At 36.5% G+C, this 18,552-nt stretch overlaps 1 protein-coding gene across 7 annotated transcripts in view; it reads right to left on the bottom strand.

Annotated features, from left to right (window-relative positions):
• The window catches only part of ZGRF1 (zinc finger GRF-type containing 1), a 57,029-nt gene that overhangs the window by 1,531 nt on the left and 36,946 nt on the right, over positions 1–18,552 (bottom strand). For 6 of the 7 annotated variants that reach the window (XM_070371984.1, XM_070371990.1, XM_070371988.1 and 3 more), the window contains 11 exons: positions 15,564–15,707; positions 12,976–13,090; positions 11,650–11,912; positions 10,202–10,361; positions 6,634–6,711; positions 6,286–6,433; positions 4,580–4,707; positions 2,788–2,911; positions 1,310–1,486; positions 1,040–1,174; positions 60–321 (listed from right to left, as the gene is read on the bottom strand). In XM_070371984.1, coding sequence (XP_070228085.1) covers positions 60–321; positions 1,040–1,174; positions 1,310–1,486; positions 2,788–2,911; positions 4,580–4,707; positions 6,286–6,433; positions 6,634–6,711; positions 10,202–10,361; positions 11,650–11,912; positions 12,976–13,090; positions 15,564–15,707 — 1,734 coding nt within the window. The remainder of the gene's footprint in view (positions 1–59; positions 322–1,039; positions 1,175–1,309; positions 1,487–2,787; positions 2,912–4,579; positions 4,708–6,285; positions 6,434–6,633; positions 6,712–10,201; positions 10,362–11,649; positions 11,913–12,975; positions 13,091–15,563; positions 15,708–18,552) is intronic. The other variant, XM_070371985.1, reaches the window with a different exon arrangement.

The following is an 18,552-nucleotide window of genomic DNA, read 5'->3' as shown; positions in this document are numbered from 1 at the left end:
ACTAACACAAAAGTCAGTTTTAATTCAAAATGCTTGAATTAAATACATTTTTGTTTTACCTTCACAGTGTTGGATCACACGCCCCCATAGTCGATTTTTCCTCAGACAGGCTAAATTTCCTACAATCAACAAATGCCTCCTTCCTCTGGTCAATGCAACATTCATTCTTTTTTCTGAATCAATAAATCCTACTTGTCTGGTCCTTACACAGGACAGAATAATGATCTCCTTTTCAGCTCCCTGAAAAGCATCTACTGTGGACACCTGCACAGCTTTCAAGTTGGGATGGTCGAAGTCCATCGCACTGAGTAGATGACAGAGCTACAGAGGAAAGATGGCAAGAATCACACAGTGCAGAGTGTCTTCATGAAGAACCTACACCTCTCCACCTGCCCCTGACAGCCTTTATCATTTAACTAATAGTGGGCAATTTTCATTTTGTTATTACTCACAGAGACTTAAGTTAGTTTCTGAAATGATAAATAACTAGATGATAATATAAGTTGCAAAGCAAAATCAAAGTGGTGATTTATCTATTGCTGGGAACTCATCTGGATATGCTAATTTAGAGTTGATAAACTAATAATGAAACATGAAAAATCCCAAAAGTAAATTAATATAAATTAAAACTAGTTAGAAGTAACTGGCTGTGAGTAGATTAATATCTGGGATCTATCTTTGATTTACTGATAAAATATAACAATACTGAAAGAACATTTTGGAAAACAGATTCAATCCCATCTGTCCCAAAACACAAAGCATACACCGTATTTCCTTCCCTCTAATTTGTTTATTTGCATTTTTGCCCCAACAGCTGTAAACGGAATTTAATTAAACCTTGTTAGGTTTACATCTAATTATATAGAAAAAAGCCACAGTAGACAAAAATCTAAATGCTGCTTTTTAATACCTTAAAGTCCTAAAAGCTTTTCTAGCACCAAACCAATACAACCCAAAGCACGATGAATGTAATACCAAATAATATAATATGAAATTATAATATTTAATAATGATAAGTATCATCATATGTAGTACGGACCTTGTACATCTGGGATTTGTATAATGTTATCACCCCAATCATGGAGCCCGCTATGCCACTCGCAATCAGTGATTGAATCAACTTGAGTGTAAAAGCAGCTTCTGCCACATTATGAAAGCTGTTACCTCTTTCAATCTGGAATAAGAAACAGAACCTAGATTATATTTCCCAGAAATGATACAGAAAGTCCAAGAAAATCATACAGACAACAATACAATTAAAACAGGAAACTAAACTGTGTTGACTCTTATCAACATTAATGTTATTTACCTGTTCCAGTCCTTTTACGTTATAGAAACACAGAGTTGGGAGCCATTCCAGTAAAGGGCTCCTCTCTGTTTCGGAAATGCCATTCATGAGATTTCCTTCATAAAACAGATCATTAGCAATAGCGCTGATTGTGGGGTGACAACGGTACTGAGTTCTCAACAGAATTGGCTTGTGGCCCTAAGAAATTTAAGTACAGAAAAATAAGGAATTAAAACATTTTCTTTTCCTTAGGGGAAAAAAATCCACAATAATATTTTAAAGTTTAAAATTACTGCCATATTGTGCCCTTAGTAAATAAATTACAACCATGATAAAATGGACTATAAATGAAAAGAACTTTAAAAAATTTAATAAAAATATTTTCATAGTAAACTTTTTATATTAAAATTATAAAACAAACAAATCTTAGACTAATAAATTTGGTATCTAACATTATACCTTCAGAACCTATGTGGAGTTGGCCTAACACTAAATTGAAAAGAATTCTTTAAAAACAAATCAGAAATTGTTGGTGATAACCCATTAACTTTCCTCCTTGGGTACAAGCTATTTTCACTCTGAATCTTCAAACAAGTTTCCAATTTTTAACATGTCATAAACTAATTCCCATCTATTTCAGGGCTCTCCTGGTCTTTATTTGCAAAATGTTCTATAATATTGTTTGAACATTTTGAAAAGTTACAAGGTACTCTGATAATAATATGTAATAAAATGCAGGGTTAGTGATCACATGGACAAAGGGGAAAAATATGTGAGAAAAAAATCAATTCCCAAAACTCTTTTAGGGCATAAATTTATGAACAGACAACCTATCAAATGGAAGAAAATATTTACAAATCATTTATCTGATAAGGAATTAATATCCAAAATACATAAAGAACCCCTACAACTGAACAACAAAAACAACCCAATTCAAAAATAGGCAAAGGGCTTGAACAGGCATTTTTCCAAAGATAAGTGCATGAAAGATGCACAACATCATTATACATTAGAGAAAACACAATGAGATACCGCTTCACACCTATTAAGATAGCCATTAATTTTTTAAAAATGAAAAATAACATTATGGTAAAGATGTGGTGGAATTAGAACTCCTGCACATTGCTGTTGGGAATGTACAATGGTACAGCTGCTATGAAAAACAGTTTGCAGTTTCTCAAAAGTTGGACATAGAAATAGCATCAGACCCAGCAGTTGCACTGGAGCTCTACAACAGTGGACATGGATAAGAGAAACGTTATAGACTTTTTATTTTATAGCAAAATCAATATACTTACTACCCACTACTAAAATTCACAGGGGAAAGATTCATTTTATTGTTAGATTATTAGTGTTCTCCTTATCTTTAAGATGAGTACTTTCTAAACGACTCCAATTAAAATAATTTTAGGGCAAGGACCTGGTCTTGCCCTAAATATATTTTATGTTCTATCATTTATAATCAATAAATGACAACTGTATGAATTTAGAAGTAGTACCATTAAGCAGAGTCGGTCAAAAAGAGTTTGTTCCAGTCCATTTTCATGAGCTGCATCAGAACCCTGAATAGTAGGAGGAAGCTGTTTGGGATCTCCAACAAGTATCAGCTTTTCACACTCAAACCTAAAACAAAATTCTACAAATTAATCTAAGCAACGAGAAAAATATGCATTAACAAAATTTACTGCACTATTTTCTAAAATGTATTTCAAAGAATCTGAATACCATGAAATGTACTGAGAACATACAAGGCTTAATAGTGCTACTAGGTGTATTCAAAGGCTTTAAAAAGTTATGCAGTAAGTAAAGAATCCTCTACATAACTTTACTTGTCTCCACATAAAACCTATTAAGTGTCCCCTGCCTTGGCAAGGAATCAGTATTTCACACAACACACTTTGAGAATAATGATTTTTAGAATCTATAAACTTAAGACTTAAAAACTTTCTTAGAAGTCATTTAGCTTAAACTTTTGTTTTAGAGATGAAGCCTATTAGGTTCTCATGGGTTAAATGTCTTTTTAAATAGCAGTAATATATAGTGGGGGAAAATCCAAGTTTTGTAGAAAAACCTATATGCAAGTTTTAGCTCTATTATATTCTATGGACACAGCAAGTTATTTAATCTCTACAGTGTCAGTATTTTTATCAGTAACCTTGATATAATAATACCTTGCATGGCTGTTGTAAGGATTTAAGCATGTAATGTGTTTAGTATACAGTAGATGCTCCACAAATATTGCTCCTCTACCCTCTACACAGGGCCTTACTCTCTCCATCCCTGGCTCCTGATTAGGGTGACCAACTGGTCCTGGTGCCCAGGACTGTCCCAGTTTAAACCCTGAAAGCCCCCTGATGCAGGAACCTCCCAAGTCTCAGCCAGAGCATGACAGTTGATGCCCTCCTCCCTCAACCTTTACACCTGGGGAAAAAGATCTGTAAATTCACCAAAATAATTGTGTGCTTTATTTTAAAAGTGTTTGTTAATGTTACATCCCCATTTTTTTTAAGGGAAGAAACCCCATACTTTTGGTTATGATGTGTAGAGATTTATTGCCATATATATTGCATCAAAATATATTAACATGAAAGTACTGGTGAAGTAAAATCTTTCTTGTGTATTTTCAACACTTGTAAACTGGAAATCAGAAGATTAAACATTTACTATAAAGAAGGAAAACGCAAAACAACAAAGGGGGACAGAACAGGGCCTAGGACTCGAGCCCATTAGTCTGGTCTAGTTGAGCACACCCTCCTCTGCCTTTAGGATTCCTCAGAAAGAGACGCTTTAAAAGCAGTGTTTCAATGGGCTGAGACAGCTCAGAAGATTTCATAGTTTCCTACATTTTAGTAGATAATTTTTCATTTTCAACTTATTTTTCTTTATATATGTTATCTACTTTCATAATCTAAAAACGATTTTCGAACCTAAACACTGGAATTATATCAAGGTAAGAACTAAAGAACATTCTTCAGTAGAGTTAGGTTCTTAAACTGTGACTAAAGAGGCACCTTTAATCTGGTTAAGAGATCTGCAATGTTCCAACAGAATCTAGCACTAGAACTTTCAAGGCTTTTATGAATTATGTGACTCAGGTGTCTAAACTGTCATCTAACCAAATTTTGATATACGAACTCCTCCCCCCCTCAAATTTCCTTTCACATTCTTTTAAAGAATCAGTTTAGTACTTGAATTGCTAGGAATTGTCACAAAAGTTTGGTAAGAGTTTGAGGAAATGTTTGAAATAACTGTAACATCCGAGAGTCTTTGGAAAAGAACCTTTTAGGTTACCTTGCAATGGGAAGGAGAGAAGCCGGTTCTGTCATTTGACTACACTCATCCAGGACAACCACAGGGAATTTGAGATCATTCATGCACGGGAATGGGCAGGCTGCACAGGTAACTCCAACTACTCGAACCTTCATTGTAATGAGAATGTTATTAACAACTATTAAACAAAAGAATATACCTCCCAAAGAACTTGTAGGCTAAAACCATAAATGAGCTAGTCCTAATTTAATCACCACCAATCAGAAAATAGGCCACTTGACATCTACATTTTCATTATTCCCACATAAGGAATTCCTCTTAAAAAAATTTTATTTATGAACAAGTGACACCAATGAGCAATAGATTATAGTAACATATCAGTATATTGGATAAGGATGTAAAATAAGTGTGTGTGTGCTAGTCACTCGGTCGTGTCCGACTCTTTGCAACCCCATGGACTGCAGCCCACCAGGCTCTTCTGTCCATGGAATTCTCCAGGCAAGAATACTGGAGTGGGTTGCCATTCTCTTCTGTAGGGGATCTTCCCAAGTCAGGGATCGAACCCTGGTCTCCTGCATTGCAGGCAGATTCTTTACCATCTGAGCCACCAAAGAAGCCCAAGTGGTTCACATAAATGACTAATTCGCACTACCTGAGTGTAGTCAAACTAAGCCCTTCTGGATTTGGTTGGGGAAAAAGGAGGGAAGTTAAGTTCATACTTGTGATAATAAAAAGCTAGTCTGAAGCATTTTGAGGACTCCTGGAACCAAAACTTATTGTAGACATTATTGTTTCCAATTTTCTCTCCTTCACCGTGAGAGTATTTATTACTCATCCACACCCTTTACTGTATGGCTTTGCAGTGCTTCCCCCCAAGAGAAGTAGGTGAAGTATATTTCCCAGCCCCACTGATGCTGGGCTTGGTCATAAGACCTGTTACAGCAAAAGGAATCTTAGCAGACATGCTATGAACAAAAGCTTTACATGTATCTATATGATCCAGCCTGCCCTCCTGCACTTCTGCCATCTGTCAGGAGAGGGCCATCATGCCACAGACAACTGTTCTCAGAATGAGAGGTTTGACCTACACCAACTGACCTGTAGAATCACTGAATCATTAAATTTGTTGTCTTTAGTTACTGAGATTTTGTTTGTTAAGCAATGGTATTTCAGCAGTAGCTCACTGAAACGGTGCCAAGCACGTTGACTGTCCCAAATCTCTTGCAGAAAGTGACCCATGTCCACACTGTCCAACAAGTGGACAACCTCCTTTTCTTCTCCCATGCTTTGTTTATAGGAGAAAGCTACTGAAGACTTCTTTCCTCAAAGCTGACACCCTGTCTTGAGTCAGAACTTGACAAAGGCGATGATGCTACTTGCTAAGCCAGAGACCCTGTGTGTCCAATGTGGGCTCCCAACACCTGGGATCCATGGTCTGAGCCTCCCAGGTTCTTGGACAGATTTTAAACAGACCCCAAAGGGCTTGGTTTTCTAGGAAAGCATCAAAGGTAAAATTCACTTGGATATTTTGCCCAGCGTCAATAAAATAAAACATGGATTGCATAGACAGGCACACTTTAGTTGAATCTAAGCTATCATAGTTGGTTTTTTTTTAATTTACTTAAGGGGAATAAAATAGGAATAATATTCCTCTCAATAGGAATAAAAATAATATAAATCGTATACATAAATTAAAGAAATAAACAACTGACGCTGTTTCCTCTCACCTGTTTCAGCAGGGTTTTATTGGTCCCCAGTTTATGCTGCTCAATACTTTTCCTCACGTAGACTCTTTCCACAGGAGTCAAGTCTTCCTTCATGAGTGCATGCAGTTCCTTTAATTGCTCATTTTCATTTTCTGAGCCAGCATACAAACTTAAAGAACAATGACATAAAAGAATACCCTTTTATTCTATTTTAGTAGTATCACAAAAAAGCAAAACACAAGAGTTCCTAAATTAACACCAAGAAAAAGGCTTTCTCTAGTCTTCTTCAAAAACCAAACTTAAGGTAAGAGTTATGTAAAATTATACTTCTGTGCACATTCTGTGACTTTTGGAATTTGGCATTCTTACCTGTAAGGTAAAACTGGCTTGGCAATCTTTCTGACACTCCCAACTCTGACAAACTTTTCAAATCCAAGACTAAGAAGCCTTTAAAGAAAACAGGGTGAAACAGATTGACTATTTAGAAAACAGAATCTAAAACAAACTTTCATATAATATACACATTATTAAAATAACTTTGTGTAACAATATATTTTATAGTTACGTAGTTTAATGTGAAATGCCTAAACTCAAAGGCAATGTAGCTGAAAAACTTTATAAAATGTGTTTCAGAGAATTTTAAAAATATGTATTATCTTATGTTGAGGGCTCATGAAATGTTCATAAAATACTGATGTTAGAATTTATCACAAATAAAATTGCCCTAGGGACTCCCTGACAATCTACTGATCAAGACTCTGTGCTCTCACTGCTGTGGCCCAGTTCCATCCCTGGTTGAGGAATTATAGAAGATCCCACAAGCTGCATGGCATGGCCAAAAAAAACCCCACAAAAATAAACAAAAAAGACAAAACTGCCCTAAAGACATCATGGAAAGCAAGAGCTACCATATAGTTAGCATCAAGATTTAGTGGGAAGAGTGTTAGCCTCTTTATATACGTTGCCTTGATAATTTAATACTCCTTACAGCTCTGCACGATATCTCATCTTAGAGATGAGGAACTGAAACTCAGAGCTCTAAGTCAGGTATTTTGCTAAGTCAGGCCACGTGGCTAATAAGTGAGGCAATCATGAATCAAACCTGGGCAAGTCTGTCTACCTCCAAAAGATACGGGTGACTGTTCTTCCACATCCATGACCCCCTAGTAGGGCTTTGTGCAGCTGCAGCCCTCAGCTCCCTTCCTTCTTACGTATCTTACAGCTCCTGCTTTATGTGAGGAACGGAGGAGGGACTCACTGAACATCCGGACTCCTGAAACATCTATCACCTCAAATGGGGGATAAAGAACTGGAAAACGAAAGAAACTATGGCTCTTCAAACATCGTTTTCCTAGATAATCTTGAAGCAATTTGTTTAATGTCAAGCAATACATGAACAGACTTCAGGTTTTGCACTTTTTTAGTTTTTATCTTGGATAATAGCTATTTTTCAGTCTGAAAAACTAGTTTATATATTTTTTTCAATATAAGTGTGTTAATTCTATGAGAACACTGTAGTATCCTCATCATGGAGCAAAAAATATTTTATTTCTTCTCAAGAAATTCTTCATCCTATTCTGTCCATTGCAGTTGAAATGCGTTACCCAAGTACATAGCTAAATGTCAGTTTAGTGTGAAGAAATGTCTGGGTCCAGCGTACATGCAGTTGGGATAAATACAGATCCTAACTGCAGTCCACAGTCCTCAGGCCCTCATCAGAGGCTTAAGCATCAAAGAATCTCTTCTGTGTTTTTTGTTACCTTTCATAGTCAGTCCTCAATCTTCTAGCTTCTTGATTTTTCTCTACTAAACAGAGTTAAATTTTTATCTCAAGCTAAGCAATCTAAAGTTCTTTCCAGTTTGTCCCCAAGTAACTGTTCATTATCCTGAGTCAAAAAATGTCCTCAGCCACTGTCTTAGATTACTTAGAATAGTACACACAGGTAGAACTTGCCTAGAGGGCAATCTGTCAAGAAGCTTTAAAATGTTCATATCTTTTGTTCTAGGCCTAGGTTTGTCCTCAGAAAAGAATCAAAAATGGAGACAAAGATTTATGTTTAAGGATCTTGGTTACAATATTATTTATAATAGCAAAAGCTTGTAAAGACCTTACTGATCAAAAATTGTTTATAGTACAAAAATTGTTTATAGATCAAAAATCATGACATATAATAGAGCTATGAAAATTTTGGTTTCTAAGATTTAATACCATAAAGAAATAATCTTTGAGTAAAAAAAAAGCAGGACACAAAACAAACAGTATATACTGTTGAAAACTAAGTTTGGAAAACAAAATGAATGTGTGTGAATGTATTGAAAGTCTGTAAAGAAATATAAAAAAATGTTGCTGCTGCTGCTAAGTCACTTCAGTCATGTCCAACTCTGTGTGACGCCATAGACAGCAGCCCACCAGGCTCCCCCGTCCCTGGGATTCTCCAGGCAAGAACACTGGAGTGGGTTGCCATTTCCTTCTCCAATGCAGGAAAGTGAAAAGTGAAAGTGAAGTCGCTCAGTTGTGTCCGACTCTTCACAACCCCATGGACTTCAGCCTACCAGGCTCCTTCGTCCATGGGATTCTCCAGGCAAGAGTACTGGAGTGGGGTGCCATTGAGGTCTGCATATTTTCTACTATACCCATTACCTAATGCAATTATAAAAGTTAATTTTTAAAAAGGCTATACTTATAAATAATGGATTATTTCCCCTAATCAAGCTTTATCATTTATGTTGAAATTCAGATCATTAAACATTGGAATACTGGTAAAACATTATGTAATACTGTCTTTGCATTTTTAATAAAATCTTACACAAAAATTTTACCCTGTGTAACAGACTGCACTATTGCTTCCATGAAACAGCAAGAGGCTAACCTTTTAGTTTGTAAGTAGGAAAAAAGATCAGGCTTCCCTGGTGGCTCAGTAGTAAAGAATCTACCTGCCAATGCAGGAGACATGGGTTTAATCCCTGGGTTAAATCCCTAGAACAATGGATCGGGAAGATCCCCTGGAGAAGGAAATGGCAACCCACTCCAGTATTCTTGCCTGGAAAATCCCATGGACAGAGGAGCCTGGTGGGCTACAGTCCATGAGGTCATAAAGAGCTGGATACAACTTAGTAACTAAACAACAGCAACAAGGAAAAAAATCACATACAAAAACCTGATGATTCTGGCACAAGGATGGGATAAAGGTAAAACTAGAGGTGGATCCCTCTTATTGAAACCAAAACATAATTTAATCAAACTGTTCAGCTATTTTAGTATTATGTGTTCATATGGGCAGGTAGACGAGAGAATAACCTGTAACTTGGTTCTGCAATTTTAGCCTACTTTAAAGTAGTCACCCTAAGCTCCTGGGTCAGAGACAAAGGACTTTTATTCTTGGCATAGGAAGCAGCATAGGCACTAATGTATCTACAGTGGTTTCCTGTGGTCCCCAAGTTGAATGAGGAGACACAGAGAATTAGATGGACACCTGCACTGCGTGGACTGAGCTGTAGGAAAGAACACTGAGCTTGGACATCCACTATTTTTTAACAAGAAATCAGCAACTCTGCTCTTGGTCCTGGAGGGAGATATTACATCATCAGTGAAGGTTGCTTACTGCAAACACAACTGGGAAAAATGTGTTGGGTTAGAGTGGTCAGGGCATGCATGGTGGATTGCCTCCCCCAACAATATATGTCCTTAGCTAGATTTTTACATGAGTATCCCATCCTGTGTCAAAACTGTCAGGTTTCGTATGTATTTTATCCTGCTTACAAACTATTAAGTAAGCTTCTTCCTGTTTCATGGACTCCGGTTCTTGAGTCAGAGACAAAGGCCTTGCCTGTCCGGCATGCCCAGCACAAATGTGCATGGACATTCAGGGCCCATGGTAGACCGCCTCTCAACAACCACCTAAAACATCAGGCACTTAAATACTCCTGTCCTACCTACCCAAGAAGCACTCTGTCAACAGCTACATTAGTAGAAGAAGAAATCAGAAGTTTCCACGGTCTTGCATTTCCAACTGTAAGAGCTTCACATTTTTCAAATAGTTGCACAAAAAACAAAATCACCACAGCCAGCAAGTAACTCTTTCCTGCTCCGAAAACGCCTAATTATTTTAAAGGGGAGGAAGAAAAGTAAAGGCAATATCGTAAATAAATTTCTGAAAAGCACAAGAAATATCCATCCATCTCCCTCTCTCCTTCATTTAATTAATTTATTTAAAAATACTGCATGCCCACCATGTGTTTAATTAGCACAAGGAGTACATGCATAGATAATCAAAAGACTTTCACATTTAACGAGACCACAGTCAACTTAGGAAGACAGACAAGTAAAGAAAAATGATAAAACAATATGGTTAAGTAACACTATTGGCATCAGAGAAAGAACATCTCTCTTTCCTTTGGTGGAGATGGGAATGCTTCCTGAAAATAAAAAGAATAGGAGAACTAAGTCTTCCAGGGTAAGATATCCCAACTCTTAAGGAAAGGATCATCCCAGGCAGAGATGTGACAAAGCATGAAGCCGGTAAATATTTCTGTATGGCCTGTAGCAAAAAGGCAAGAGAGGAGGTGGTCTGACAAAGAAGACAGGGGGATAAATCAGAGTTTTGCGTGCTAAGGCTAAAAGTTTGAATTATATCTTAAAGGCCAATGGAAATCAATGAAGAATTTTAAGCAATGGAACTGACTTAATCAGATTATTATTATTTTTTTTTTAAGAAAAACTACTTGAGTGAAGCCTGGCTTGTTGCAGTTGATGGGGTTGCAAAGAGTTGGATACAACTTAGCGACTGAACAACAACTTGAGTGAAAATATGAAAAAAGGAAAAAGTAAAGGTAGATCAATTAGAAAGCTGTGTGAGATCATGGTAACGCATACATGCTAACTTTACTAAGTGCCTCCCATGAACCAGGTACCATTCTGAGCTCTTTATCTATTTAACATTTGATCCCTCAAACCTATGAGACAGATGCTATTATCAAACCTTATTTTACAGAGGAGGGAATTAAAGCTAAGAGAGCCCACACTCTCACTAACTAGGCGATATGGAGGTATGTTAAAGGCCTGGACTGAGTGGGTACAAATGGGTGGGAGAGGACAGAAAATATGAAATGAAAATGAAATATCAATATGAAAAATAGGAAACTAGAAGCGACATCTCAGTGACTGATCTAAATAGGGGGAAAGAAACAGTAAGAGAGAGGGAGGACAGTTAAGAGAAAATCACTTAATCTAGAGAGAAAGATACTAAAGGGGATTCAGGTTTGAAATAATCTATTTGAGTTATTCTGGAATCTTGTTTGACTAGGAAATTACAAAGGTGCAGATTGAGTGACACAAGCTTATATAACAATGTATTTACTAGAACTGTTTTCTTCCCTGCTTCTTACCGTGTATGATCGTGATAGGGAGGGTATGAATTGCCAGTTCCTTCGCTTCTTCGACACTCTGGCGTGATGCCATCATTTGAGCTATCTGAATTAGAGCTGCGGCTTGATCCTTGTTTAACTTGTGCACCTGAATTAACTCACTAGCCAACTTCAATGTTGCTTCTATACTGAGTAGTTCAAATTTTGTGTTGATATTTGAGAAGGCTGGTGGGATAAACTTTCTCTTATTGACTCTTTTGTTGCTCGTTGTAGTTGATGAAGACCTGGTAAAAAGGCAGCGTGAAAAAGATTTTTTTTAAAATAAAAGGCTTTTGAAACAGGTAAGTAGACCTATTTGTAACTTAGCCTTCACTTAATAAGCATCACAGAGAATATTTTTTTGGAGACATAAATGAACATATACCCCAGTTTGGAGGAAGGTGGATGAAAACAGAACGTTTGTTGAAAACCTACTATATGCTGGCATCATGCTAAGCATTTTATATTACTTGATGTAATCTTCACAATACTAAGTACTTAATTATCCCATATAGAGATATAGAAATATTAACCTTTTATTCCCCCAAAAGCACACAGTTAATAAGTGTATAAGCTGACTTTAAAGCCCATGTTCTGTTAAACAAAATCAACTTAGACAATTAATATAGCTTCCATTTAAGGTAAAATGGAAATAAACTGGTTTTATTTCTATTAAGACTGAATTCATTTCAAAGTAGATAAATGACATAATGGATAAGAATATTTACTTTTTTACCTAGGACTTCATTATGGTGAAAAAAATGAAATACCACAAGTTAGATCATAACAATCCAAATTAGAATGTAGACTTTTTCTATCACTTTACAGTGAATTCAACATGTCACTTCCAGTTTTTTAAAGAAAGGGACAAGGTAGTTGACAAATTAAAAATGAAGATATAGGTTATGTCAAGAATAAGATCAGTATCAATACCATACTATATTAAAGCTGTAAAATGTTACATAATTTTAAATGTTTAATAATTTGCAACATAAAAGTACAGATAAATAAAAAAGTAAAAACACTCAAAAGATCCTTAATAAATTATTCCGTAAAAAAGGAAAAATATCTGCAGTATCCTTGTTAGCCCCAGCCACAATAAATAAATAAATAGAGGAACTGTTGGGAAATGATGTGAACCTCCCCTTTCTCTTTTTAATTACTAATGAAGAGGAACCCCATAATCCCCCAAAGAAAATTAACACTTCATTGGCAAAAATTTGTGTAATGTACTTTTACTCCATTTTCATTTTCATGATTAGTCACCATTTTTGAACACCAATGACCCAAAGGTAAATAATGACTTACATTGTTAAGAGGTACTGTGTTAGAGGTAGAGTAGCTGGATTAAAGTAGTCCCGAATATTTTTTAAAGTGGTCAGCTCTGTGCTGGCATTACAAACCAATAAGGCGTGGACCACTGCTGTAGACAGAATACAAAAAATGAACATTTAATGTAAACAAATGGACCATTAGAAAAAAAACTATTAAATGTCCATATAACTCAGAGTTATATGGATTAGTCACAACATAAAATAAACCCTTAAGTATATGCAGAGGTCCTTTTATCCATTAAACCAGTATACTACCTGCTCATTCATCCTTTATAAACTGCATAATATATCAACTTTGGACTTTCATAATGAAACAAGGACAACTGTTTTGAGTTAGGGCATGGTGACACTGCTTAGCAGCTGGCAGTTCCATTTAATCAGCATACCACATTGTATTGCATAGTAGTGTGTGTGTAATTTGAACATTTTTTCCCTCAGTTATTTTATAGAAAAATAAGGAAAGCAGAAAATTAGAATGCTGTTTATTGGTGAGGAAACAACTGCAACAAATTTGAAAATATGCATTTGAAAAATGACAAATGTTTATTTAATTAGGCTCTTACTGAACTCAAGCTGATTGACTAGGTTTATTCAGTTCTAAAGGGAAAAAAAATCAAGTTTAAAAAGTCTATGAAATAGGTGAAGTGGGTCATTAAATGCCATGTCTTAATTAGTTATGGATCAAATTCAACCATCAGAAATTATTCCAGAGATCAAAATGTATAGAGAAGTAACAGATTCATAGAATTGGATAGGGATTCAGCTTACCAGGCTGAGAAGATCCCCGGAGAAGGGAAAGGCTACCCACTCCAGTATTCTGGCCTCAAGAATTCCATGGACTATATAGGCCATGGGGTCGCAAAGAATCAGACACAACTGAGTGACCTTCACTTTCACTTTGAGCTTACTAAAGCTTTCTTTATTAAAAACTAATAATAATTTTAAAATAAATAAATAAGGCTCATACCCTATTTGGAGAAGGCAATGGCACCCCACTCCAGTACTCTTGCCTGGAAAATCCCATGGACGGAGGAGCCTGGTGGGCTGCTGTCTGTGGGGTCGCTAAGAGTCGGATTCAACTGAGCGACTTCACTTTCACTTTTCACTTTCATGCATTGGAAAAGGAAATGGCAACCCACTCCAGTGTTCTTGCCTGAAGAATCCCAGGGACAGGGGAGCCTGGGGGGCTACCGTCTATGGGGTTGCACAGAGCTGGACATGACTGAAGCGACTTAGCAGCAGCAGCAGCAGCAGCAGCATACCCTACTGTGTTATTAAGAATTTCTTGGGACCTCCTTGGCAATCTACATATTAAGATTCCATGCTCCCAATACAGGGGGCACAGGTTGACTCCTGGTTAGGGAACTAAGATCCTGCATGCCATACAATATGGCCAAAAAGAAAAAAAAAGAATTTCTAAAGGCAGATGATAAGATAGCCTCAAAATGAAAATCATTGTATCCAACTGCTCACAAAATCTCCTGTAAAATCTACAAGACCTTCTCAATATAAAAATGGTTTATTAAATATATACTACTACAACAAACCAAGAGAATTAAATAAATCAAGAACCAGAACTTGTAAGAAATTAAGAAAATTCTTATTTATATTTTTAGAAATCAAGTATATACCATGTAAAATTCAACTATAACAGAACACTTAAGTGAGAGGTCAAGATTTTACTGTACTGTTAGTTAGTGCTCTGGGACTTGAGCTATAGAAATATTTTGTTGTATACACATTTTTACTACTACTACTAAGTCACTTCAGTTGTGTCCGACTCTGTGTGACCCCATAGACGGCAGCCCACCAGGCTCCCCTGTCCCTGGGATTCTCCAGGCAAGAACGCTGGAGTGGGTTGCCATTTCCTTCTCCAATGCAGGAAAGTGAAAAGTCAAAGTGAAGTCGCTCAGTCGTGTCCAACTCTTAGCGACCCCATGGACTGCAGCCTACCAGGCTCCTCCATCCATGGGATTCTCCAGGCAAAAGTACTGGAGTGGGGTGCCATTGCCTTCTCCAAATACACATTTTTAGGAACATCATATACAGTAATAGGAAGTAGTGAAAGTGAAAGTAGCCCAGTCGTGTCTGATTCTTTGCGACTCCCCGCTGTCTGACTCTGTATGATCCATGGAATTCTCTAGGCCAGAACACTGGAGTGGGTAGCCTTTCTCTTTTCCAGTGGATCTTCCCAACCTAGGAACTGAACTGGGGTCCCCTGCATTGCAGGTGGATTCTTTACCAACTGAGCTATCAGGGAAGCCCAATAGGAAGTAGAGGCGGATGTTTTTTGTTGGCTTTGTTATTGCTACCAATCCATCTGCTTCCACCCACCTCATGCATGTGTGCTCAGTCATGCAACCCCATGGACTGCAGCCCACCAGGGTTTTCTGTCCATGGACTTTTCCAGGCAAGAATACCGGAGTGGGCTGCCATTTCCTTCTCCCTTTTTGTTGGCTTTAATCAAATAATCCCACACAAAGTTAGCAGGCTTGCTTACAGTGCATCACATGTCTTTCATTCTTTTTTAATATAAAGTAATATGGTCATAGTAATACTTACTGTTAGTGGGCCAGTTCGAAGGGAAATAACCTTTCAAAGGTAGAAGCTCTACCTCATTGATAGATGATGGTCCAAAGAAAGTACTACATGCAATGAAAGTGTCCAATTCAAAGTCGAGGGTTTTCGAAACCACCCAAAGATCATCTGAAAAGACAAACATTCTACAGGTCTCAGAACAACGCTCAATCCAAAGCTACCTCGGATTTTCATTGGTGCTTAGTTCTACACTGTTTTTCAAAAAACAAATATGGTTATCATAATTGACATGATTCCACCCAGAGAGCAGAACTCATAACATTTCATTTCCATGATTTTAACTCAATTTTATGCTTTTAAAGTTACTTCGTAATTATTTTTAAAAAAAACACTATAAATAAAAACAACATCTAACTCATTTTTCTCTTATAAAACAGTTTTATAGCTACATTTGATTTTCCCAAGGGAGAATATTAGCCTAAAAACATGCTCTGCCCTTTAATGGTTTCCATGCTCAAATAAATCTGGCAATCTGTGCACAGAATACAAGTTCCAGTTAAGAGATGCTCCAGATTAATGAATGTTCTCCTTTCTTCTCCACAGCACACTGAGCACTCATGGCTAGTAGGCTACTTTCCAGACTGCCCCTGCATTATTTCTACCATCAGTTTGAATTTACACCTACAAAGAGTCAACTGCATTTGTTCTAAAACTTACTTATAATAGTAATAGCTGTCTTTGCTACTATACTTTTATAACTTAGTGATTTCCCTGGTGGCTCAGATGGTAAAGCATCTGCCTACAATGCGGGAGACCCACATTCAATTCTTGGGTCGGGAAGATCCTCTAGAGAAGGACATGGCACCCCACCAGTACTCTTGCCTGGAAAATCCCATGGATGGAGGAGCGTGATAGGCTACAGCCCATGGGGTTGCAAAGAGTAGGACACGACTGAGCAACTTCACTCACTCTTTTATAACTTAATCACTATAAATATGAAGGGGAAAATTACTGTTTAAAGAAAACTACATTCCTACTTTGTAAGTCCAATGTAAATCACATATTAAAACTGAAAAATCTTGAATTAAGGTTATTTGTTTAATGTGAAACCAATTTTTAAAATTTTTATATTAACTCACATTCAATACCCCCACAGAACTATTTTTTTTAAGGAAATATGTTTAGGAAACTGAGGAAAAGCTGACCTATAGTATAATTTATACCTAATTTATTTAAAAATACCTGCCAATTGAGGTAACATATACTTAAGCAATTTCCTATTTGCAAATACATTTTTATTTAATATTGACAATTTTTTAAAAGATCTCCAATTCAAAGTAGTTGACAGAAAAAAAACCTCTTTCTCCCTAAATCCTATTGAAATGACAGAAGAAATATGAAATCCAAATCCAGTACAGTACTGGCAAACAGCCAGCAGTGGGGCAGGGAAAGCCAGACTTATTTCAGAGATGCTTTAGGAAGTCACAAAGGGAACGGGACAAAAAGGATGATAAAATCTTACAAAGCTGGGAAACCACTAATCCTGCACAGATAGAAAGGAATTCTGAAAACACACACACAAAGAATTTCCCCCAACAGATTGCTAGGTTAACTCCAAGCTTACCAATCAAGGAATTACGGGTACAGAAGGCCAACTGGGACATTATTTAATAGATGATGGAATAATCCTATCACTCTTGGAGCAGTTGACTCCAGAATCCATCCTGAGGTTAAACTCTGGGGAAAAAACTAAGGCTACAGAGAGGGCTTTGAGCATGAGAAATGGGGCAGCAACCCACATAACTGCTAAGAACCTAGGATAGGTAAATAGATCAGAGTCCATCAGCAGGTCATGTATGTATGGGAATTTTGTTTTTTAAGTAAAACACAATAACCTATGTCACGTTCTGGGTCAGCAGACATTTTAAATGTCAGATAGGTAGTATTATTATTACTGTTTTATACATGAAAGAAGTTAGTCACTATATATATATTTATATATCAACAAAAGATTACATGAAAAATATATAAGAACTGTAAGATTATAAACAACACAATAATAAAATGGGTAAGAAGAAATATGTAACTAATAAACACATGAAGAGCTATTCAACATCACTGGCAAGCAGAGAAATGTAAACTAAAACCACAATGAGATCATTTTATGCTCATTTGAGTCTGCTGAGCCACCAGATAGGAGCGTAAATTGATGTAACCGCTTTAGAAATCAGTTGGGCACTAGAGCCTACAGGTTTGTGTGGCATTTTCATTTCCTGTAACAGCATTTTCATTCCTAGGATTATATCTAAAGGAAACTCTTGCACATCTACAGGATAGCATAAGAATATTTATGGCACACTGTTCACAATGGCAAAACTTAGAAACCAAATGATCATCGATGGAAGAATGAATGAATGAACTGTGGCACTGTCACAAAATAAAATACTATATACACAAGTAATCTAGACTAGATTTTAGATCAACATCAATAATATCTATATACTGCAGCAATATATTATACTAGTAAGTAAAAAAGATAAATTCTATAAGATTACTTACAGAACTATATCACTTGAGTAACATTTTAAAAACCTTAAAACTTAAAATATGCTTTCTAAGGAATTCATTTGTATAAACATATACAAAGGAAAGCAAGATGTTGATGAACACAGGGATGAAATGCTAACTGCCTTAGGAGAAACAACTAGGTAAGTTACTGGGGTTTCTCTGTATGAACTATAGGTAGCTATAATTGGTACTAGATTTAGCTTTGCTTTGTTGATTCACTTTTATCATTTAAAATAACTAATCAAATAACTAAAGCAAGCTAGGTGAGGATAAATCACAAGAGTAGGTCATGAAACCAACATAATAATTAACCCAAATTAGTGTACATAAGGTCCTTAGAAAAATAATTTACTAAGAATTTTATCTCCAAATATACAAAAGCTGGGGTCCAGTGTTGTCATATTGTGCAGCAGTGACAGAAGTATCAAAAAACTCTACATTTTCA

This window comes from Bos mutus, chromosome 6 (genome assembly GCF_027580195.1).
Source record: "Bos mutus isolate GX-2022 chromosome 6, NWIPB_WYAK_1.1, whole genome shotgun sequence".
NCBI lineage: Eukaryota > Metazoa > Chordata > Mammalia > Artiodactyla > Bovidae > Bos > Bos mutus.
This window is presented reverse-complemented; position numbering and strand designations above follow the sequence as displayed.